At 43.3% G+C, this 24,345-nt stretch overlaps 1 protein-coding gene across 1 annotated transcript; it reads left to right on the forward strand.

Annotated features, from left to right (window-relative positions):
* Positions 1–3,546: 3,546 nt before the first annotated feature.
* Positions 3,547–24,009, forward strand: LOC129178836 (up-regulator of cell proliferation-like). Its single transcript, XM_054771433.1, has 3 exons — positions 3,547–3,591; positions 3,768–3,843; positions 5,617–24,009. Exons 2-3 carry the CDS (start codon positions 3,807–3,809, stop codon positions 10,263–10,265), a joined length of 4,686 nt encoding a protein of 1,561 aa, XP_054627408.1. The 5' UTR covers positions 3,547–3,591; positions 3,768–3,806; the 3' UTR covers positions 10,266–24,009.
* Positions 24,010–24,345: the final 336 nt, after the last annotated feature.

A 24,345-nucleotide genomic window follows, 5' to 3' on the forward strand; every position in this document is an offset into this window, starting at 1 on the left:
TTGTCTTCTTCCATCAAGTCATTGTAAAACAGGCGTCCTACCTGCAATATAAGAATTTAGGTAATTTTCACTTTGCAGTACACAGACAGTGGTAACAGTAACCTGCATTGACTGGCCACAACATTAGGTACACCCGCACAGTAGTAAGTAAAGGAGCTGCATCAAACATTGTTGCAATCTTAAACTTGTTTTGTAACGTACGCGGTGCATTTCACAAGACATCTGTATACGGCTCGTGCGTCAGTTTTTTCGTCTGCTTGATTAGAATTTGGCTGGTGATACAAGGTCAGGTGCAAAACCTGGCTTGTATTACTGACCGCGGTGCTTTTGAGAAAATGCAGTGAACAAGGCTGACAGATTACTTCCCTCTTTGCCATTAGGGGATGTTTGCATGACCACCAATTTCATACAGATCATTAAAAAAATACAAATAAAAGTCTTACATATCACTTACACACATACACAGTACACATATAACTGAATAATAAACAATAAATATAGCAACTTCTGATCAATCCATGTCAATTTCAGACTTAATGTACAGATTTAGGCCCCACCCATTTCCAGTTAAACCACGGCACTTCAGCCTTATGTTCGCCCACTCCGAGAACAGATATGGACACAGATCATTTAGATGGGTGAACAGATACAGATAGTGGTGTACTCGTTCATCCCTAGTGGATATCACTCGTATCACTCAGTAACGTAACTCTTCATGCGGAAGTACAGTTTGCTGCATTTAAGTGTGCTTAGAAATCTCAGAAAATACACTCAAACATGTGAATTCAACTTAAATAAGTATTGTATTTGAATGCAATCCCTCATTGCTCATAACATGGATTAAGTAACATATATTGTATATACTGTATATATATATATATACTGTATATTAATAATACAAGCAATACAGATATATATATAAAATTCTGTCCTGTCGTTGAACTTTCTTTCAATAAAATACAGTAAAAATGGGCTTATTTCAAACATAGTTGCAAATGGTGATTAATTAGTTTGAAAATGTGATTAATCTGATTAAAAGTGACTGGCATGTGCTTTTGATCTGAAAAATGACAGCCCTAGGAAAAAAACAAAAGTTAAACTTTTTTTCCCCCTCTTGACGGGGAGGGACGTGTATTGCAGGAGCTCTGTTGCTTTCCTGACTACACTTCATGAACAAAAGATAGTCGAGAGGTACATATTCCTTGAAATATACAAGTTACAACTATCGATACCTGCGAGCAAATCAAGCTATCTAGTGAACTGCTGAAGTTCAAAGAGGTCGCCTAGCAACAATGCTAAGCACAAAGAAAAATTATATTGGCTCTGGATTTCCTGATAAAAAAACAACTCCAGGGTTTGTAGAGCGCAGGGACATAAAAACAACTGCAGGATTCGAAGACATGAAAAATACTTTAAAAAGATAACAGAAACCTTCAATAGAAGAGAGATTACTCTTCCACAAATAATGCGAGCAATTGAGAATCTGCATTCAATAGCAGAGACACTGTCACGTGGTGGCATAAGCCGAGTTCTGGATTCCGATATGCAGAGAGAGGCACACAGCACTTGAATACAAAAAGTGCTTTGTGAGTCCTGTTAGGGTAGGGAGGTTGAACACTGTGTTTGTGATCAGAAGGCCATGCTCAAGTAGACCATTGCTGTTGCAGTTGCCGACCCCATGCTTCCTAATCACTCCTTTCCAGGAGACGCTGTCACAGCCAACTCTCGCATTAAAATCGCCAAGGATGGTGAGTGTGTCAGCATGGGGAACAGCAGTGATGACAGTGTTCAAGTCCTCATAAAATTTGTCCTTGGTCTCATCTGGGTTTGTCATGGTAGGGGCATAGGCGCTGACAGTGGTGATAAACTTCCTTTCTCCACAGAGGGAAAGTCTCATCGTCATAAGGCGATCATTCACACCCTTTGGGGGACCAGCTAATTTGCCCACCAGAGCCGTCTTGACTGCAAAGACAACTCCAGCCTCTCCTTTCTCTTCAGGCCTGCATCCACTCCAAAAGAATGTACAACCTGCACCTCTTTCACATAGTTCACCCACACCTGCCAGCCTGGTTTCGCTTAGAGCGGCGATGTCATCAGGGAAAACAGGGAAAAAAGCTAAGAGGCACAAACGTCTACATACATGAATGAGCATCTGATAAAACGCAATGGCGACATCGCCAAGAAAGCACAAGACTTGAGGAAGCATGGCAAGATACAAAGCACTTGGGGCACTCACGGGAAAATCTACATCAAACTAAATGGAGGTCCAGGAGTCGCAAGAGTGCTTGTTATCCAAGATATCAGCAATCAGGATACATATTAAAGATCATATTGCTATGACAATAAGCATAATGGAGGAAACGCCCTACAAGACAGACCAATGCAGCTAGAAGGACAACATTCCATAGCAATAACCTCAATATAACTAATAAAAGGAACCCTTGCATACAAACTCAGCGTCACTCACAGTGCAACACCGAAGATGGAGGATGTGGATGTCCACTGGAGAGAAAGGATAGGATAAATTGAAAAGGAAAAGGGAAAAGGAAAGGAAAAGGAAAAGGAAAAGGAAAAAAAAGAAAAGAATGGGAAAAAAAAGATTTTTTTTCAACATGTGTGTACCTGTATACTGTATGTGTGTATTGTATATGTATATATGTGTGTACTTATGCATGTGCATATGCATATGTGTGTGTGTGTATATATATATATGTATGTGTGTGTTAGTATGTACTGTATACATATATACTGTATGTATGAGCAATTGATGTAGTACGAACAGGGGGTAGGATTAAATAAGTTCTGCTTCTTCCTACTCCTTCTCGGACATATGCATGTTCGAAATAAAATTAAACCAAACCAAACCAAACTTTGTCACTGGGGATGCTGAAAAAATAACTGTTGACTACTGTTTAGAATAATGGAGAGAAAGAAAGTGAAAAGATGACAGTAGCTTCAAATATGGTTTTGTCGCCTCCATGCCAGTGAGTGTTGGTTCTATTTCATCATTTGGGATTAAAGTTACAAGGAACTATGCTGAACTTTCCACAATGGCATTGGAAATGTTGCCATCCAAGACTAGCTGTTCAGCGACTACCAAACAGTGGAAGCAAAAAACACGCTGCTTGTCATCCACAAATCAAACAACAATGTTATCATTTTCTCACTGGAAAACAAACTCCAGGCTCGTAGTGATGGTGAGTGCATTTATTTTGTGCTCTTTATTAGATGTGCTTTCCTTTGCTTTATACACAATACAGCATAAACAAATAGCATTACGTGACTATAATGCCCCAATATAAAGCCCCCCTTGCATCCACTCATTTTTCAGTACATGGCCCTCGTTGGCAAACATTTGGACACCCCTGCTATACAGTATAATAATAGACACAGTTTTTTCTGCTCCTTCATTGTCAGTGAAAAAATTTGCAGTATGTGACAACCAACAAGACAAGATAAGGCAAGAGAGAGGCAAAAAGAATGTTAATAAACCTGTTTAGCAGGAATATGAAATGCTTTTCGTTTCTGTTTGTTGCCTTTAAATACAAGAGAAGAGAATCAGACCCAGGACATTGCTGGCTGATATGGAAGGTGAGTCAACTTCTATTGGAGTGTGGATAGTAATAAATATGAAATGATAAAAGTCATTGTTTTCTCTGCATCAAACTTTCAGGCAACTCACCTGATTTTTGTCAATAATTTATCACCAACATTTTCTATAAATTATGACACAATATTGTCTAACCGATTGACATTGTGGCCTCCAGGTTTTTTAAGATGAGGGACTTCTGCAGGACTGTCATACCATGGCTACCATCAGCACTGAAGGACAAAAACCAACAGGTGCATTATGACTTTGATAAAATACATATTTGTACGTATTAATATTATAACATTTTAAAATAATAAACCACTGCTGAGTTGTTGATGCTTCTAAAAGCATGAAATGAATTATATACAGGATGTGAAAAATGTTTTCCACCTTACTGATTTCTTAAATATTTCTTAAATGTTTCAGATCATCAAACAAATTTAAACATTAGTCAATGACAACACAACTGAGCACAAAATGCAGTTTTTAAATTAAACTTTCTATTAATTAAGGGGGAAAAAACATCCAAACCTCCATGGCCTTGTCTGAGAAAGTGATGTTAAAACATAACTTAATTGAGATTAATTAAGATCTATCAGTCTGGAAAATGTTATAAAGCCATTTCTAAAGCTTTGGGATTTCAGCGAACCACGGTGAGTGCCATTATCCATAAATGGCGAAAACATGAAACAGCTTTGAATCTTCCCAGGAGTGGTCGGCCAACCAAAATGACCCCAAGAACGTAGCGACAAACTCATCCAAGAGGTCACAAAAGACCCCACAACAACATCCAAAGAACAGCAGGCCTCACTTGCCTCAATTAAAGTCAGTGTTCATGAGACAGACAGAAAGACATTGGGCAAAAATGGCCTGCATGGCAGAGTTCCAAGAGGGAAACCACTGCTGAACAAAAAGAAAATTAAGGCTTGTCTCAATTTTGCCAGAAAACATCTTGATTGATCCCCAAAACCTTGGGGAAAGTCCTCTGTCGTCTGGCGAGAAAAAAGTTGAACTTCTTGGAAGGTGCGTGTCCCATTGCATCTGGCGTAAAAGTAACGTTGCATTTCATAAAAAGAACATCATACCAACAGTTAAATATGGTGGTGGTAGTGTGATGGTCTGGGGCTGTTATGCTGCTTCAGGAACTGGAAAACATGCTGTGATAAATGGAACCATGAATTCTGCTGTCTAACAAAAAAATCCTGAAGGAGAATGTCCGGCCATCTATTTGTGACCTCAAACTGAAACCAAATTGGGTTCTGCAGCAGGACAGTGATCCAAAACACACCAGCAAGTCCACCTCTGAATGGCTGAAAAAACACAAAATGAAGACTTTGGAGTGGCCTAGTCAAAGTCCTGACCTGAATCCAATTGTGATGCTCTGGCATGACATTACAAAGGTGGTTCATGCTGGAAAACCCTCCAATGTGGCTGAATTACAACAATTCTGCAAAGATGAGTGAGCCAAAACGCCTCCACAGCGCTGTAAGAGACTCGCAACCGCTTGATTGCAGTTCTTGCTAAGGGTGGCCCAACCAGTTTTTGGGTTTAGGGGGCAATCACTTTTTCACGCAGAGCCATGTAGGTTTGGATTTTTTTTTCCCTGAATAATAAAAAGTTAAAATTTCATTGTTTCATTGTTCAGTTGTGTTGTCATTGACTAGTATTTGAATTTGTTTGATGATCTGAAACGTTTAAGTGTGAAAAACATACAAAGAAATAAGAAATCAGCAAGGGGGCATACACTTTTTCACACCACTGTAGATATGTACTACATAGTTGAGGACGCCACTGTACATTGACAACGAACATTTGACCACCAACTCAAAAATGTGTTCAGGCAGCAGCAGTGAAATAAACATTTTGAAGAAGGTGCAATAACCAAATGTTGAGAAACACAGAGCAGACGGATTCCAGAAATAATGGATTTCCAAAAATAACCAGTTATGATTGTATTGATAGTTGTGCAAAATAAATTGTGGACACAGTGGTCATTACTGAAAATCTATATTTTTTTTTGACAGTTCTGTTGGAGGTCCTCTCCAACCTTGGACTGGAGAAATATTATCCCAACAAACTCAGTCTTCAGTCTGTTTTGGAAGTCAACAAAAGCAGCATATATGAAAAAGCTGTTTTATCAGTGGATGAAATGCCATTTCATTTCCTAAGAAAACTGTTTCAAATCAATGCAGGGTGCAGGAACTGTACACGTTTATTCAGCAGCCATGATGACACTGATGACAGCCTTGACTTACTGGACCTTTACACGGAACGTAACCAATCAGAAAACACAGTTCATCCTCTTGACCTTATAGTAGGTCTGTTTCTTTGCGCTGACTGCTTCTTGCAGCAGGAAATGTCTGTCAAGATGTCATTATGCCAGTTTTCTGTCCCGCTGCTGTTGCCCCACACCGACAACAATCAATGTACCCTGATGCTATGGGCTCTGAGAGAAATTGTCAAAGAGTGGTGTCCACATGATTTGTCTCAATCAAGAGGATTTGTTGAGGACAGCATTGTCCAAGCAAGAATGCCGTTCTTTTCCTTTGTGAGGTTAAAAAACTGCAGTTTATCCAAATCTCAGTTTTTGAATCAGATCCTCAGTCGTGACCAGCAGAATCACAACATGTTCATACACAGAGACATGGAAGGAGGAGCACTGACTCGAAAACTGTCAAAGGGTTTGGTGGAAATTTGTTGGTTCCTTCCTTGTGGGAGAGAAAATCTGGATGTATTCCCAGAACCAGTTGCATTTGCTAATTTGCGAGGAGGCATTTGTGAATCACTTGTACAGTTTACTTTTCTTTATGAAGTGTCCAATGCAGTCTTCATATTCCTGGACAAAGTTGAAGAAAAGGAGCATCACATTCTGAAGGCTCTGCAAGATGCAAAATCCAAACTCTATTTTGTTGTTCATCGCAAAGAGAGTGTCGCTGAAAATATGATGTCTGTCCAGAAAACACTGCAAGAATTGGCTGTACCAAGGAGCAGTGTTAAAATCAAAGATTCAAGGATAAATACAGCAGAGTTTTCAAAAAAGCTTTGTGGAGCCATCAAGACCTCACTGTGTTCCATAAAAAACACAATGAGTATTGCAGACATGCGAGAAAAAGCAGTTGAATTAGGTCTGTCTGTGGATGAAAACAAAACTCTTGAGCAGAAAAAAACTGCTGAGGAGATCATGAGGGGGATTGGTGTGCGAAGTATACCACACTACAAAAAACAACAGCTTCCTTTGCAAGGAGAGAATTGGAAGAGATTATCACAACTGGAAAAGAAAGAATGCAGAATCGATGGTGTTGGCACTGATGCCGTTGAGCATTATAAAGCTCAGCTACAAGAAGAGAAAAAGCACATTTGGGAAGAGCAAAAACAGCAAAAAGCGTCTCAAGGAATGCTGGCTTTTATTGAGACCTTATCAACGAGCAACAAAGAAAGAAGAATTTTTTTCTTGAAGTGGATGAAATTCAGGTTTAATGACCATTCTCGGGACAAATTGACCAGCCTGCGTAACAAATTCAAAGAGCAATGCAAAACAAAGGATGCCAAACTCATTGCGGAAGTTGATCAAGCCTTGTTGGACAGTTCTTTGGGGGTAGAGCATTACATGCGAGAAATGGGACTTCACTATGAGGTTTCTGTGCACTCAGATGATAGCACAAATAAAATGTCCCATTTGCCTGAAGTAGCTGCTGAAATGCTGTTGGATGGTTATCCATTAGAACTTTTAGATGGAGTTGCTTCAAACGTTCCAGAGAAGTGGGTGACAGCCGTGTTAATGGAACTTCACGAGAAGGTCGGGGGAAAGAGCAGGTTGTTAGTACTAACGGTGTTGGGGGTTCAAAGTAGTGGAAAATCAACCCTTCTCAACACCATGTTTGGTGTTCAGTTTACTGTCAGCAGTGGCAGGTGTACAAGAGGGGCCTACATGCTCTTTCTCAAAGTTGGAGATGATACACAACAAGAGTTGGCATGTGACTTCATTCTCCTCATTGATACTGAAGGTCTGAAATCGCCTGAGCTCGCACAACTAGAAGATAGTTATGAACATGACAACCAGCTGGCTACCTTTGTCATTGGCTTAAGTGACGTTACCATTATAAACATTGCAATGGAGAATGCAAACGAAATGAAAGATGTCCTGCAAATTGCTGTTCATGCCTTCTTGAGAATGAAAGAAATTGGGAAAAAGACAATTTGTCATTTTGTGCACCAAAATGTTGCTGGAGTTTCAGCTCATAGCAGAACCCTGACAGAGAGACAACATCTCTTGGACCAACTCAATGAAATGACACAGATTGCAGCTGACATGGAAAGACAACCTTTGATTCAAGCGTTCACAGATGTGCTGGACTATGACATAGAAAACAACAACTGGAACATCCCAGGACTTTGGCATGGAACCCCTCCAATGGCACCAGTAAACACTGGTTACAGTGAAGCTGTGTCAGAGTTCAAGAAAAATCTTCTGGAGACAGTAGGAAAACAAAGGCAATCCTCAGCCACAAAGATCCCAGACTTTCTACAGTGGATGAGAAGTCTGTGGAAATCAGTGAAATATGAGAACTTCATCTTCAGCTTCAGAAACACTCTTGTGGCCCACGCTTATGACAACCTGTGCAAAGAGTTCAACCAGTGGGAATGGGAGATGCAAAAAGAAATCCTCTCCAGACTGACAGCAGCAGAGTTAGAAGTTGTAAATGCCAACAACGAGGGTGGATTGGAAACATGGAACACGTTGGTCACGCTCAAAAAAGCACAACTAGCTGAAGCAATAGAATCACAAAAAAACAAAATGAAAAAGAAACTCTCTGATTATTACAGAAAGAGAGACCGACACGCAAACCTGATTGAGAAATACAAAACAGACTTTTTCAATAGCATCACAAGCCTATCAAATGGGATTCAACATTCCGTCAATGCTAAATTAGAAGGAGCCCTTGAGCGAAAAATAGCTTTGAGAAAGGCACTGGACATAATACAGGAGTACTGTGGCACGATTGAAGAGAGAGTCATGAAGCTTCTGAGCGAATGCAAAGACACCCAACTGTCTGATGATCGTCTGCAAGAGGAGTTTGACAAAATGTGGGCTGCTGCTACTGCCAGTGTACCTACACTGAAAGAACAAGATATACATGCATCCATTCTCACGCAGCTGAAGAGGAATTTATCCCACCGGAAAGTTAATGAGGACTTACAGCACATTGAAGACCTAAAGAGCTTTGGAAGGGACACATTTAAGACAAGGATTGACCATGTTGACTCGTTAATGAAGAAGATGAAATATATGTTGACAGGCGAGTTACAGATGTTTGCAGACAATGTCATTGTGACATCAACACAGTTTGCTGTTGATAAAACCAAGTCAGATGATGATTACCATGATTCTTTGTCAAGGGATCTGCTGCAAAGGATTGATGAATCCCTAAATGAAGGTTATAAGTCTCACAGATCAAACATAAGATTTGAGATTGACCTCAAACTTCATATCTGTGGAATTGCCGCCAGAGAATTCCTCAAAATGCACCAAAGATTCTTGTCAAATAATGACCCCCGAGCACAGCTGGAAAAGTACAAGCATCAATACTTGTCAGACTTTCTGGATTTGTACAAAGAGACAGATCATTGCCAACGCAAAGCAAATGATTATGTCCAGTTTTGTATCAAGCCTGCCATTGAGGATTACATGAACAGAGCTTTGGGAATTGACATTGTAGACGACATTTTGACAAGCTGTCATTCTGTGGAGTACAGTTCACGCTCCTGTTTCCAGCACAACATTCAGAAAGAGTTACTACTGAAAGATGACTTTGAGGCTTTTGTCAAGTACATTTGTCACTACGAAATGTATGTTAAGGATTGGATATTTGACCAGGTTGTTAAAAAAATGCAAGACAACACATTGTGTGAATTAAAGCAGAAAAACCTGGAAGTTGTAGTTACCAAAATACTCAACGCAATGAAGGAGGCCTCAAGTCTGCTATCAGATGACAATGAAAATGTTTCAAATCTTGTCTGTGAAATGCGCAAATATCTAATCAAAGACATTGCAATATCAGAGGAGGCTGAAAAACGCACTTTGTTTCAGATCAAAAGCACATGCCAGTCATTCACACAAAGTTTTACTGCATCCTTGAATACGTTCAAGGAAACACTCCATGTGGAATTCTCCAACGTTGAAGACATACCTGAAACCCTAAATAAACTTGCAGTAAAACCACAGGATGAGCTCTTCAAGAGGATATTTGGATGCGGACACCAGTGCCCATTTTGTAAAATTCCCTGTGAGGCTGGAGGCAAAGAACACAAGAAACATCATGCTGCTGTGCATCGGCCGCAGGGGCTTGGAAGATACAGACACTATGTCACTAAAGCACTGGGTGAAACTCTATGTACAACAAATGTGCAGACGGATTTAAAATTTCTATTCTATGATGGGAGAACTGAGCTGTGGGTTCCATACAAAGAATACACTACCTACTTTCCTGACTGGCACATTCCTCCAGATGCCACAGTCGAAGCGTCTGATTACTGGAAGTTTGTACTTGTACGCTACAATAAGAGATTTGCTCAAACGTACGATGGCAAGCCAGCTGATGTTCCAGAGGCCTGGAAGAAAATCACAAAGGAGCAAGCCCTCAAGGGTCTGAAAGATACTTTCAACATGAGTTAATCTTTTGCCCCGACAACAGTAGTAAACCTGGTGATTGGTGTCATATATGTTTATAATCACAAATACACTACATTTCTGTAATACTGTTATAGGTGCTTAAATATGCTGTACATACGGTAGTAATGGTTATTACTTTCAAAGACTAAATATAATGTAACATAATATTTATCTAAGAATAAGAACTTTGCTCAGATTGTGACTTAAAATAACTTCTACATAAATAATCTATGAACAAAATAATATTGAAATTTAATTATTTGTTGTTTATGATGTATGGTTGAAACAAATAAATGGTATGCATCACTTAGAAGCATTTGTTGGTTGGTTGGTTTAATTTATTTCGAACACGCATATGTCCGAAAAGGAGTAGGAAGAAGCAGAGCTTATTTAATCCTACCCCCTCTTCGTAGCACATCAATTGCTAATACATGTGTGTACATACAAACACGTGCATACATATATATACACGTACATCTGCACCTACACAAGTACGCACATTTTTACATATACAGTATACAGGTACACAAATGATAAAAAAAAAAAAAAAAAAAAAAAAATTTCCCTTTCTCCATTTTTTCCTCCTTCTCCTTTCCTTTTCCCTTTCTATTTATCCTGTCCTTTCTCTCCTGTTGATATCCACATCGTCTTTAGTGTTGCACTGCTAGTGACGCTAGTGACGCTCAGTAAATTTGTAAATTTGGTGTTCCTTAGTCTCTCGAGCAGGGGTTGCCAACCTGTTGATCGTGATCGACCAGTTGATCTTTGGGAGTCTGCCGGAAAAATAAATGCATCATCATATTAGTCCCCGCCTGTCTCGGAGAGTGACCAACAGACATGCATTTTGACCCCTGTGCCTTGCCGCTCTCTAGGCATGCACCCCATCGGCCCCAGCTGTGAGCTCAGTCCCCAAAAGCTGAAGGTGCCAGCACAGGCCACACCAGCTTGCCCCACAAGCATTGAGCACTGTGTGATGCGCACCTCCAAAAAAAGCCTCCAACTGTGGCGACACGGATTGTTCAGGCTGGCTCCCCCTCTCTCCTCAACCACCATTGCTCACCTGCGACAGGAAGCCATCAAGCCAAATTGACTTGTGGTTTGCTTACACAGGCTGACGCCATGCGCCGAAACCCAATGAAGAACCACAAAAGCAGGGGTGCCCAAAGTGCGGACCAGGTGCCATCAATGGCCATATACATTAAAAATAATAATAATCGCCCCCCCAAATAGTATCTCCTTCAGTCCAGTCCAATCTTGAGTTATATAGCACATTTTATAAACTCAGCTTACAAAGTGCTGCACAAAATTGTAAAACAATAAATAAAAAGTACAAGTATGAATTGATACAATAAAAAACCTGTAATTCAAAATAAAAACAAAATATTGAAAACAACAATAAATAAAGTAGATAAACCCCTAAAACAAGTCATGGTAATGGTAATGGTTTAATTTACTTTGAACATGCATACAGTCACATTGGAATATGTCACATAGTACAATTCACAGTTCCACAAAGGAATAGGAAGAAGCAAATCCTATTTCATCGTACCTCCTCCGTTTCACATCAATTGCAATACATTTGTTCACTTCCTGTATTCCAAATGTACTCTTTGCCAATTTTAAATACATGGGAAAATGATAAGGCAGTATAACAATGGGGTACAATAGGAGTCAAGGTTTATAATCACTGTAAATAACTGTATATAAAACATACAACTGTATATAGCAGTCATAATAAATAATCATAAATATATAATAGTAACACCCTGCGATTGGCTGGCAACCAGTCCAGGGTGTACCCTGCCTCTTGCCCGAAGTCAGCTGAGATAGGCTCCAGCATACCCCCGCGACCCTACTGAGGAGAAGCGGTATAGAAAATGGATGGATGGATGTAATGGTAACGGATGAAAAGGTTAATAGTTGACAGAAACATTGTTGGATGATGTGTTACGCGTGAGTGCGTGGTGGACCACAAATTGCAGCAGCAAGGTGAGTGATGACAGAACTTTAATAGCCTTAGGCGGGAGCCAACAGAAAGCGCTGGAGTCCGTGGGTAGCGGAACTCCAGGAAAAGAATGTCCACATAAAATAAACTATGCAGAAAGGCAGAACAAGGGGACAACTGGAGCACCCAGCTGTAGAGACGCCGAAACTTGGGAATGCCAGAGTGGAGATGCCGTGAATGCTCTGACCAGCAGCAAGGAAGGAACCGGCGTCTCACAGCTGCTCCTACTCAGGTATAAGTAGGAGGGAGGATGATTAACTGCCGGTGTGTCCAGTTGTCCCTGCTCCTGCAGTGCGCCCAGCTGTGGGAGAGAGAGAGAGAGATAGAGAGAGCGAGGCGCAGCAGCACATGACCGTCACAGTATCCCCCCCCCCTTAACGTGCGTCTCCTGGCCGCTTACCTGGCTTGTCGGGGAACCTGATATAGAACTCAGTGAGGAGACGTGGGTCGAGGATGAGCGCCCTCGAGACCCAAGAACGTTCCTCGGGGCCGTACCCTTCCCAGTCCACCAGGTACTGGAAACCCCTGCCCCTCCTTCTCATGTCCAAAATAGCCTTGACCGTAAAAGCCGGGTGACCGTCGACCAGCCGAGGAGGAGGAGGAGGCACCTCTGGGGGGCTGAGGGGGCTGAGGGGGCTGAGGGTGACTGGCTTGATACGGGAGACGTGGAAGACCGGGTTACAGTGGAGTGAGTCCGGGAGGCGCAATTTGACTGCGACCCGGTTGATAATCTTGATTATGGGGTACGGGCCGACAAATCTGGGTGACAGTTTTTTGGAGTCCACCGCCAAGGGGAGGTCGCGGGAGGACAGCCACACTTTCTGGCCCACCTGGTAGCGAGGTGCGGGCGTGCGGTGGCGGTTGGCCACCCTCTGGTTCCGCTCGGAGGTCCTGGAGAGGGCAGCCCTGGTGTTGCGCCAGGCCCGGCGCGCTCGGCGTACATGTGCTGTCACTGATGGTACTCTGGTGTCAAGGTCTTGGGAGGGAAATGCGGGTGGCTGAAAGCCGTAAGCGGCATGGAAGGGGGATAGTCCAGTGGCGGAGCTGATGAGGGAGTTGTGTGCGTACTCGATCTATGGAAGAACCGATGACCATGGCTGTTGGTGGCATACACACCGGAGGGCTGCCTCCAGGTCCTGATTAGTTCGTTCTGTCTGTCCGTTGCTCTGGGGGTGGTATCCTGAGGATAGGCAGGGAGTTGCACCAAGGGTCTTGCAAAACGCCCCCCAAACCGCCGACGTGAACTGGGGGCCCCTGTCTGACACCACCTCCGCAGGAATGCCATGAAGGCGGAATATGTGGTGGACCAGGAGTTGTGCCGTCTCCAAGGCAGACGGTAATTTAGGCAGGGCCACGAAGTGTGCCATCTTGGAAAATCTGTCAACTACTGTCAGGATGGTGGATTTTCCTCGGGAGGGGGGCAAACCAGTTATGAAGTCCAGTGCGATGTGTGACCACGGCCGGGATGGAATGGGTAGGGGGTGGAGGAGCCCAGCCGGCGGTTGGTGGGAAACCTTGTTCCTGGCGCAAGTAGTGCAGGCGGCCACGAACCTCCTGGTGTCCTTAAGGAGCGTGGGCCACCAAAACCGCTGTCGGAGGAGAAAGGTTGTGCGGTTCACGCCTGGGTGACAGGTCAGTTTGGATTCATGTGACCAGCGCAGTACCTCTGAGCGGAGTTTGGGGATGACAAAAAGGCGTCCCGGGGGGCATCCGTTGGGGGGTGTAATGCTCTGGAGGGACTCCTTCACCCGTCTTTCTATGTCCCACTGGAGGGCCCCGATGATGTATGCGTCCGGGACAATGGGTTCCCGGTGGACGGGCTCGGTGGGGGGGGCGTGGATGCGAGAGAGGGCATCCGGCTTGATGTTCCGGGAGCCAGGACGGAAGGTAATGATGAAATTGAAACGTGTGAATAGCAGGGCCCATCTGGCTTGACGGGGGTTAAGTCTCTGCGCAGAGCGTAGATAGGCCAAGTTCTTGTGGTCTGTCAGTACCGTGAATGGAAGCTCTGTCCCCTCCAGCCATTGCCTCCACTCCTGAAGGGCCAGGACGACGGCCAGGAGTTCCCTGTTGCCAATGTCGGAATTTCTTTCCACCGGGGTCAGGCGTCTGGAGAAGAAGGCGCAGGGGTGCAGTTTCTGGTCGGTGGTCGCACGCTGGGAAAGGACGGCCCCCACGCGAGTATCGGAGGCGTCCACCTCGACAAAAAACGGGACAGAGGGGTTAGGGTGGATTAAGACAGGTGCGGAAGTGAAGAGGAATTTGAGTTTATTGAAGGCGGACTCTGCCTCTGGGGTCCAGGAAAAAGGAATCTTAGGGGATGTAAGCTTGGTCAAAGGTTCTGCGACTCGACTGAAGTTCCGGATGAAACGGCGATAGAAGTTAGCGAATCCCAGGAACCTTTGTAGATGCTTCCTTGATATAGGAGCAGGCCAGTCGACCACAGCCTGGATCTTGGCAGGGTCGGCTCTGAGCTGGCCTCTCTCCACTATGAACCCCAAGAAAGGAATAGACGATGCGTGGAACGAACATTTCTCAGCTTTGACAAATAGTCTGTTTTCTAGTAGCCTTTGGAGGACGAGGCGGACATGTTGGATATGCTCCTCCAGGGAGGCGGAAAAAATGAGAATGTCGTCAAGGTAGATGAATATGAAGCGGCCTAGCATGTCCCGCAGGACGTCGTTTACAAGGTTTTGGAAGACGGCAGGGGCATTGGTAAGCCCAAACGGCATGACTAGATATTCAAATTGCCCTAGCGGCGTGTTGAATGCCGTCTTCCATTCATCTCCCTCGTGGATGCGCACGAGGTGGTAGGCGTTACGGAGATCTAACTTAGAAAAGATCTTGGCAGCGTGTAATGGAGTGAAGGCTGAGTCCAAAAGGGGTAAAGGATATTTATTTTTTACAGTAATAAGATTGAGTGCTCGGAAGTCTATGCATGGGCGTAAAGATTTGTCCTTCTTCTCAACAAAAAAACCCCCCGCAGCGACAGGAGATGAAGAGGGGCGTATGAGGCCAGCGGATAAGGAGGACGAGATATATTCCTCGAGGGCTTTCTGCTCTAACTTGGAAATGTTGTACAAGCGGGAGGATGGCAGCGCTGCCCCTGGCAGGAGGTCTATGCTGCAGTCATATGGGCGGTGAGGGGGAAGAGACAGCGCTTTATCTTTGCTAAAGACCGCTTTAAGATCATGATAGGCGGAGGGAACTGCCGTGAGATCAATTAATTCAGGCTGGAGAGTGCTCGTGTGGGAGGGGCTGGGGGCGGAGCGGAGACAGTGTGTGTGACAGGTGACGCTCTAGTTAGTTATGGAGAATCGCTGCCAGTTTAAGTGTGGGTTGTGTTTAGTGAGCCAGGTAAGTCCAAGGACAACGGGTGCAGAGCGAGAGGGCATAATAAAAAATTTTAGCTGCTCAAGGTGGTTGCCAGATAGTCTGAGTTCGAGCGGAATAGTCTGGTGTGTAATGCGAGCCAGGAGATTGCCGTCAAGGGAGCGCACTAATTTAGGTTTAGAGAGTTCAATAGTGGGAAATGACATACGTTTTACAAGGTTCATGTCAATGAAATTGTCGTCTGCTCCGGAGTCAATAAAGGCTTGAATATTAATGTGTTTATTTTTCCAAGACAGCGTACCTTGTAGAAGCATTCTGGTGGTCGCCGAGGGCGAGAGTGAGCGACTTCTCCTCGGAGGGGTCGTGGTGGGTGAACGACGACGGGCACTCCGTCGAGGGTCCGGGGGGGGGCGAATGGGACTGCTGTGAAGTGCGTGGCCCGGCTCGCTGCAGTCGATGCACAGACGCAGACGCCGCCGTCTCTCCCTCTCTGCCGCGGTGAGTCTGCCTCCTAACTGCATCGGCTCCTCCGTAGTCCAGGTGGGCGTGGAGTAGGACACCGCGTGTGGGCTGGGATGGTTGCTGTGGCTCCCTGGCGTGGTCCCCGGAAGGTGTACCTCGGCGAATCGACGACGTAGGTCACGCTGCTCTCCGTGATCGCTGAGGCGCTTGTCGATCAGTGTAGCTAATTCTATGAGGTCGTCTAAGTTTGATGGCATAGTCAGTGGAATCATATGTACTCTAATGTGCTCTGATAGTTCGAGAAAAAACGTGTCAAGGAGCGCGCCCGCGTTCCAGTCACTTTCTGAGGCCAGTGTACGGAATTCTATGGCGTAGTCGGTGACCGGACGCCGCCCCTGGCGCAGCGTGAAGAGAGCCCGCGACGCCTCTCTGCCAGGCGGGCTGCGCTGGAACACTTGCTGTAGCGCTCTTGCGAAGGCAGGGTAGGTCTGACTGGAGGGAGCTCGGCGATTCCACTCCGCCGTAGCCCATGCGCTGGCTCGGCCCGTGAGGTGTGAGATGACGAACGCCACCTTGGCGCGTTCTGTGGTGAAGGTGGCAGCTTGCAGTTCAAAGTGCAACTCGCACTGCGTGAGGAAGGGACGGACGTCACCTGAGTCCCCCGAGAATCTCTCCGGTCTGGACAACGGCGTGCGGGAAGCGAGGGCGGCTTGGACTGGAGGAGCGGGCGGACTGGCGGGTGCGGAGTCCTGGTTCTGAGGAAGTGCCGCCAGCAGCGTGTTGAGGCGGGAGCCCAGGCTTTCCATCATCGTGTCCTGGCGTGCTGATAATTCCTGGAGGCACGTTCCCAGGGTGTTGAGCTGCTCCTCTTGCTTCCCCAGACGCTGCGCTTGGCTACGCAGTGCCTTCTTGATCGGGTCTTGCTCCGCGTGGTCCATTAAACTGGCCGGTTCCTTCTGTTACGCGTGAGTGCGCGGTGGACCACAAATTGCAGCAGCAAGGTGAGTGATGACAGAACTTTTAATAGCCTTAGGCGGGAGCCAACAGAAAGCGCTGGAGTCCGTGGGTAGCGGAACTCCAGGAAAAGGATGTCCACATAAAATAAACTATGCAGAAAGGCAGAACAAGGGGACAACTGGAGCACCCAGCTGTAGAGACGCCGAAACTTGGGAATGCCAGAGTGGAGATGTGGAGAACCGGCGTCTCACAGCTGCTCCTACTCAGGTATAAGTAGGAGGGAGGATGATTAACTGCCGGTGTGTCCAGTTGTCCCTGCTCCTGCAGTGCGCCCAGCTGTGGGAGAGAGAGAGAGAGATAGAGAGAGCGAGGCGCAGCAGCACATGACCGTCACATGATGAGTGACTACAAACAATTTAATACTTCAAGTCCTAAGAATTGTAAGAGTGGTTAGACATAACATTGGATAAAAACAACCATCGCCCACTCCAGCAGTATCTCCTTCAAGCCTCAATCCAGTCCAATCCACTTTATTAATACACACATTTTATTAACACAGTTTCCAAAGTGCTTCACAAAGTTTTAAATCAATAAACAAAGAGTAAAAGTACAAATTAATACAAAAAAAACAGTGAATAAAAAGTAAAAATTTAAAACAACAATAACTAATAAAATAGATAAAACCCTGCCCACCAGTGGTGAGCAAACTGCGGCCCGTGGGCCACGTCAAGCCAGCTAAACGTCGACCCCCCGGGCACTTCCAAATGATGATGAGATGCCATCTGTAACTTGCACAAAAAAGCCATCCAAACAACACAACGCATCAACACACACAACGCACAAAGTAACCTACCTACTGCACCATGTGGGCATACAAACAAATTTGTACGTGCAATACTCATGCCAAAAAAACACTGTTACTATATTCCCGCCATGCAGGGTAGCTTGTGGTACATTTTTGCCGTGTTTGTTGCATTTTTGCTTGATTGCAAAATATGTTGAGGAGGTCGTCAGAGAAGTAAACAAGGTCGAGCTAACATTCTCTTGATATCCAATGTTTAACTGTTCATAGTTCAGCTGTAGTTGCTGTTGCAGCTGGACTACCCAGCATGCCTTGCGGGCATTTGGAAACAACTGTTTTAAGTTACCTGGAATGTTTTGCGATTAGTTGTTGTTCTTGTATCCCTGTGACATCCTCTTCCACACACAAACCTTTCCTCTATGGGTGAAGGCCGTTTTTCCTTGCAATGTCTTGGATATTCTCAGTAACGATTAGATTAATCTATGCATGAATTGTATTTCTTTACTTGGAATATAGCCAAGAGGAACACTGAGCCAGTCACCACAGCAGTCCTCTTCCCTACTGCTCTCGGGAGCAACTAAGATCCCCCAGAATTTCAAGGGGAGTCCATTGATCTGATCACTCGCCGTCCACCCCTCCTGGACTGGAATCACCCGCGAGCAGTGAAATATTTCTTACTGAACTTTTTACCCTAACATCTGGCATCATTATCGGGGTAGAAGTGAGGTGTTGGCTGACGGACTTACACTTTTTTCTATGTAGACTTGTGTGAGTGGAGTTCATAGAGGCTAGTTCTTTAAGAATATTATACCTATGATATTTTAAACTGCTTCTTGCCCTTGCAAACCTCCATCCAACTATTTTCCATGCCGCTTATCCTGATTAGGTGCGGGGGTATGCTGGAGCCTATCCTGGCTGACGTTGGGCAGAGAGGCAGGGCACAAACCTGGTTGGCCAGCTGATCGCAGGGCACATATAGGCAAACAATCATTCACGCTCACATTCATACTTACACATTCATACACGCAAACTCCACAAGAGGTTTTGTTTTGTTTTTCAAGCGGAGATTTGAACCCAGGTCTTTCCCATTTCCTGACTGTGTGGCTAACATGCCATGCTAACCCCTCGGCCACCATGCGGCCCTCCTTGCAAACCTATCCTAATACAATTTTCTGTAACTATCTGAGAATGTCACACAGTGTATTTTGTGAAATAAAACATTATGCAGTATAATAAAGAATAATTCCTTTGAGGTTGTTCCGGTATTGTTTAACAGGTCCCTCTGATCGCTAATAGATAAGTAAATCGACCCTGGTCCTTTCAAATAGCAACAAACAATTAGAGGGGAAGCAGTCGTAAAGCAGAAGGTCCGGTATCATGTAAAGCCAAAAGCGGTTACTCTGGCTGTGTGCGGTCCTGACTTAGAGGTGTCATCCCTCAACAGGGGCGATTTAACCCTTTAAACAGAGCAGTCAGGTAGGGAGGTGCAGCAGCTTCATACCCGAGGGAGCAAGGGTCTTGCACCACCTATGTAACAAGGTTTAAACACCCCTATTAATTTCTGTTTCAGACATTTTGACAGGATTGGTGTGCTGCTCTGCTGCCCTCTCTCTGTTTTCTCTTGCAGCACATCTCTCCCGCTTCGGCCAGCCCTAATTAGCGCACCTGCAGCCTATCTGGATGACCTACATTATCAGCAAGCAGTCATCCACATGTCGCTAGATTGTTGCCTTCCGTGCCAGCTCATGCTCTTGCAACTTCTGTGCTTTTGTGCTAGCCTCACCTGTTTTGTGCAATCCTGCAATATCTCCTGCTTGCTATTTGCTATTCAGCATTAGTGCCTGCTTGGTTCTCAGCAGTGCTTTTCAGTTTTGGACTCTAGACTTTTGCTCCCTGCCAGGTTTTCGTCAGCTCCCTCAGTTGATGTATTTCTTTTTCCCCGTGTACATGCTGGGCGATTTTATGTTGTTGTTTGGACTATACCTTTTGTTTGTACTTTGTATTTTTCTTATTTATTACCTGCCTGTGTAATAAATACGCATCTTGCGGTCCGAGTCCCGGCTTTACGTCCATCTTCACACATTTTTAGACCACATGATGCAGAACACATTACAGTTGGATATTTTTTAAGCAAATCATCTGAATTACATACATATACTGTATGAAGGACTAAGGAAGAATATTATAGGCATTTATTAGACAAGAATAAGAATAACATTAGAGCAACTTGGGGCATTTTAACAGTATCATAAGGAACAGTGCTAAGAAAGCAGACTACCCTCATTATTTCATGGTTGGTAACACCAATAACGATGATATAAATGAGGTAGCTGGAAAGATTAAAAACTACTTTTTAAATATTGGACCAAAACTGGTCCAATATTTACAAAGTAGTGAGAGGAGGAAAATAATGGAAACACAGACAGGAATCCTAATTCCACGTTCCTCACTGATGTTACAAAAAAGGAAATAAATTATTGTCAATAATTGTAAAACAAAAACATCAACTGATTGAAATGGAATCGAAAACCGAAAAAGGTTATTAATGAGATTGTAGAACCACAGACGTACATCAGTAATTTATCATTCCAGACTGGTAAATTTCTTGACAAAATGAAAACAGTTTTCAAAAACGGAGACAAACATCAATTTACAAACTACCGACCAGTTTCCTTACTACCAAAATTTTGTAAAATAATTAAGAAGCTATTCAATAACAGGTTGGACAAATGTATTAATAAGAATGAATTAGTCACGGATAGCCAATACGGATATAGGGCTAAATTACCAATGCCATAGACCACAAAAAAGTGTGCAGCTGCAGTATTTATGGATCTGACAAAAGATTTCAATACAGTTAATCACAACATCCTAATTACAAAATTAGGAAGGTACGGAATCAGACGGTTAGTTTTTAAGTGGGTCAAAAGCTACAGTACCTAGCTAACATGAAGCAATACTGTATGTGAAGCTAGGAGAATACACATCTATAGATTTAAATATTACGTGTGGAGTACCCCAGGGGTCAATACTGGGACCAAAACTGTTCAACTTGCATATTAATGATATCAGTAAAGTGACAATAACTTGAGTTAGTATTATTTGCCGATGATACTACGGATTTTTGTTCTGGGGAAATCACACAAGAGTTAATTAATAAAGTCACAGATGAAATGGCCAAATGAAAAAGATGGTTTGATAAAAATAGATTACTGTATCCTTGAACCTAAGTAAAACTAAAATAATGCTATTTGCTAATACCATTATTTTAGTGCAAATACAAATAGACGGTGTGGACAATGAAAGTGTGAACGAAAATACATTTTTGGGGATCATAATAGATGAAAAAATGAGCTGGAAATCTCACATTAAAAATATACAACAAAAGGTGGCGAGGAATACTTCAACATTGAATAAAGGAGAAGCGGCATAGAAGATGGATGGCTGGATGGATGGATGGATGAATAAAGCAAAATTTGTCCTTGACCAAAAATCACTCCATGCTCTTTACTGCTCTCTGGTTTTACCATATCTAACTGAGATATGGGTAGTAATTATAAAAGCAATCTTCACTCGCTGAGGATAATCCATAATGCCGCGTATAGAGAACATACAAATCCTTTATTTTCTAAAATCACAAATATTAAAATTTGCTGATGTAGTAAATTTTCAAGCAGCTAAAATTATGCATAAAGCAAACAATAACCTGTTACTCAAAAATGTCATAAAATACTATTTTACAAGAGGAGAAATATGATGTCAGGGAAAAATTAAAATTAAAACACTTATACGTAAGAACAATGCTAACAATCCACAGCATTTCAGTATGTGGAATCAAATTATGGAACGGATTGAGGAAGAAACTCAAATAGTGCACTAAGATGAGCGATTTTAAGAAACAATACAAGCAGTTGTTGTTTGCAAAATACAAGGAAGAAGAGTCTTGAACTTTTGATGTTATGTTTATTTGTATTTATTTATGATTATATTGATTATTATACAGTCAAACGTGTCTATAGCGGCCACTAGAGGGAGTCTGCAAAAGTGGCCGCTATAGACAGGTGGCCTCTATAGACAGGTTTGCGTCCAGTTTGAATGTTGACCAGTAGAGGAAAAAAAAGAAAAAAAAAGGGGAAAAAAATAATAATAATAATTTTGACCAGTAGAGGGCACTGTGGGACTGCGGATAAAAGTTGTACAGCACTACTAGGCTTGTTATTATCCACAACCCACAGAACAAAGCTGTGCTAGTAATGTCTTATGCTTGTTTTTAATATTTTACTTTTTATACGGCAGTGTCATTACAGCTTTAGTTCATCAGGAAGTGACGGGAACTGACGGTGGGCGTCCCGAGCAGGAGAGCTAAGCTCAGTGCTAGCTGTGAGTTTCGAGAGAGTTGGGAAGTGTGTTTATGTTGGCGTGGATGTAAAGTCCTGCAGTGTTCTGCGCTGTTAATAAAGCCATTAAAGTGCATCGGCGATGTGAGTCTCTCCTTCCCCACAACAAGCGGCATTACGGTATTGACCAGTGCACACCAGGAAATAAACGGTGTCATTTCTTACAGGCATTGGCTGGACAGCTATGTAGTGGGGCTAGTTTAACCTTTGCCTTGTGGGCAAGCAGGAAGGAGAGACGATGCTGAGAGATGTGTGTGTTCTGAACTGCTGTCTGGTGGCCGCGTTCAATAAATAAAGTTGGCAGAGGCAACAGGAGAAGTTTCCTTCTTTGCTTCGGAGCTGAATAACACTGAAAAGTTAACAGACTAGTAGCGATCGGAAAAGAAGACGGCTTTTTTTGTGTCGAATACACAAGATGAGGACTTTGATGGATTTGTGGATGAGGAATGATCAAAAATAATGTGAGTACATTCTAAAATACTTCAATTAAGTACAACCCAACTCAGTTTTGCTCCCGCTGCCGCATGCATGCTAGCGTATGGGTTTTTTTTTTATTGTAACAGGAAGTGCTGGGAGCACGTCCTGTTCCCAGCCTACTTTGCGGTAATGTTTTGGTGCAAATGCTCTTAAAGTTACATGTTTGACCAGGAAATAGCAAGCTCAAAAGAAGACGGCTTTTTTATGTGGAACAACTGACAGTTTGTGTGGATCTTGTGAATGATTGTGACTGAGCTAGGACTCAGTAATTAAAGTCTATACACGACGGCTTCATTGATTGAAAAACAAAACTTTTTCGTGCATGAAGCTTCTACTTGAGTTGGTAATTTGGCCGCTATATGCGGTCAGATATTGACCAAGGGAGACAAAAAGGGTGGCCGCTGGCCGCGTTGGACAGGTGACTGCTATACACAGGGTCTATAACATGTACATTTGCTGCGGGGGATTTTTCAGTGGCTGCTATAGGCAGGTGGCCGTTCTCTAAAGGTGGCCACTAAGACAGGTTTGATTACAATTTATTAGTGGAAAAACCTTATATTACCATAATGTTACATTACCATATCACTTTTCTGTGATTCAGAAAGATCACATATGAAGTACAGGAAGTGCATAAATGTACAGCAACAGATGTGAAATGGATGGGGGTAGGATTAAATAAGCTTTACTTTTTCCTACTCCTTTTGGACCTGTGGAACTGTGAATTGTACTATGTAATGTATTCCATTGTAACTTGTATGCGTGTTTAAATAAAATTAAACCATTACCGTTACCATATATATACACTTCTGATCAAAATATGTTGCAGTGGGCATCCCTCATGACTGAGGGCCCTTGTCTGTGTGTTTTTTCAACAGGACAACGCTGCAGTTCACAATGCTCACTTGACGAAGGACTTCTTCAGGGAGAATAACGTCGCTCTTTTGGACCATCCTGCATGTTCCCCTCATTTAAATCCCACAGAGAACATTTGGGGATGGATGGCAAGGGAAGTTTATAAAAATGACCATCAGTTCCAGACAGTTGATGCCCTTCGTGAAGCCATCTTCACCACTTGGAGCAATGTTCCCACTAGCCTCCTGGAAACACTCGCATCAAGCATGCCCAAACACATTTTTGAAGTGATGAACAAGAACGGTGGAGCTACTCATTACTGAGTCCTACTGAGAACATTTTTGTTCTTGTTTGGAGAGTTTTTTTGTCATTTTTTGAGCGATGGTCTTAAACTTTTGATCAGCTGATAAACAGCCTATTTCAGTTTAATTGTTGTTTTCAATAAATTACTTTTTCAAAGTGCTTTTTGTCTCACTCCCCCTTCTTGTTTTTGCATATTGTAGCTCCCTGTTAAAAAATAACTTATATTAATTAAAATCTATCAGTCTGGAAAAGGTTATAAAACTGTAGGATTTCTAAATGCATATTATATTTTCAATAAAACAATGGCCCATATTGCCAAAATGTACTATATATGTCACGATACGTTGAAGCTGTCGGCAGGTTGACCCCCAGGGTGCAGAGAGAAGGCGGCAAAGTGCAAAAATAAAAGTAATTTTATTGCACAGGACAGGAACAAACTAAAAGTGACAGAGGAAAAACTCTGTGGGAAAAATAATACAAACTATAAACAGGTAG

The sequence above is a fragment of the Dunckerocampus dactyliophorus genome, chromosome 3, assembly GCF_027744805.1.
Source record: "Dunckerocampus dactyliophorus isolate RoL2022-P2 chromosome 3, RoL_Ddac_1.1, whole genome shotgun sequence".
Classification (NCBI taxonomy): Eukaryota; Metazoa; Chordata; class Actinopteri; order Syngnathiformes; family Syngnathidae; genus Dunckerocampus; species Dunckerocampus dactyliophorus.

Coding starts and splice junctions, on each gene's coding strand:
- LOC129178836 (XM_054771433.1), top strand. CDS start 3,807: ATGGCTACCATCAGCACTGAAGGACAAAAACCAACAG. Junction 3,844..5,616: donor TGAAGGACAAAAACCAACAG/GTGCATTATGAC, acceptor TTTTTTTGACAG/TTCTGTTGGAGGTCCTCTCC.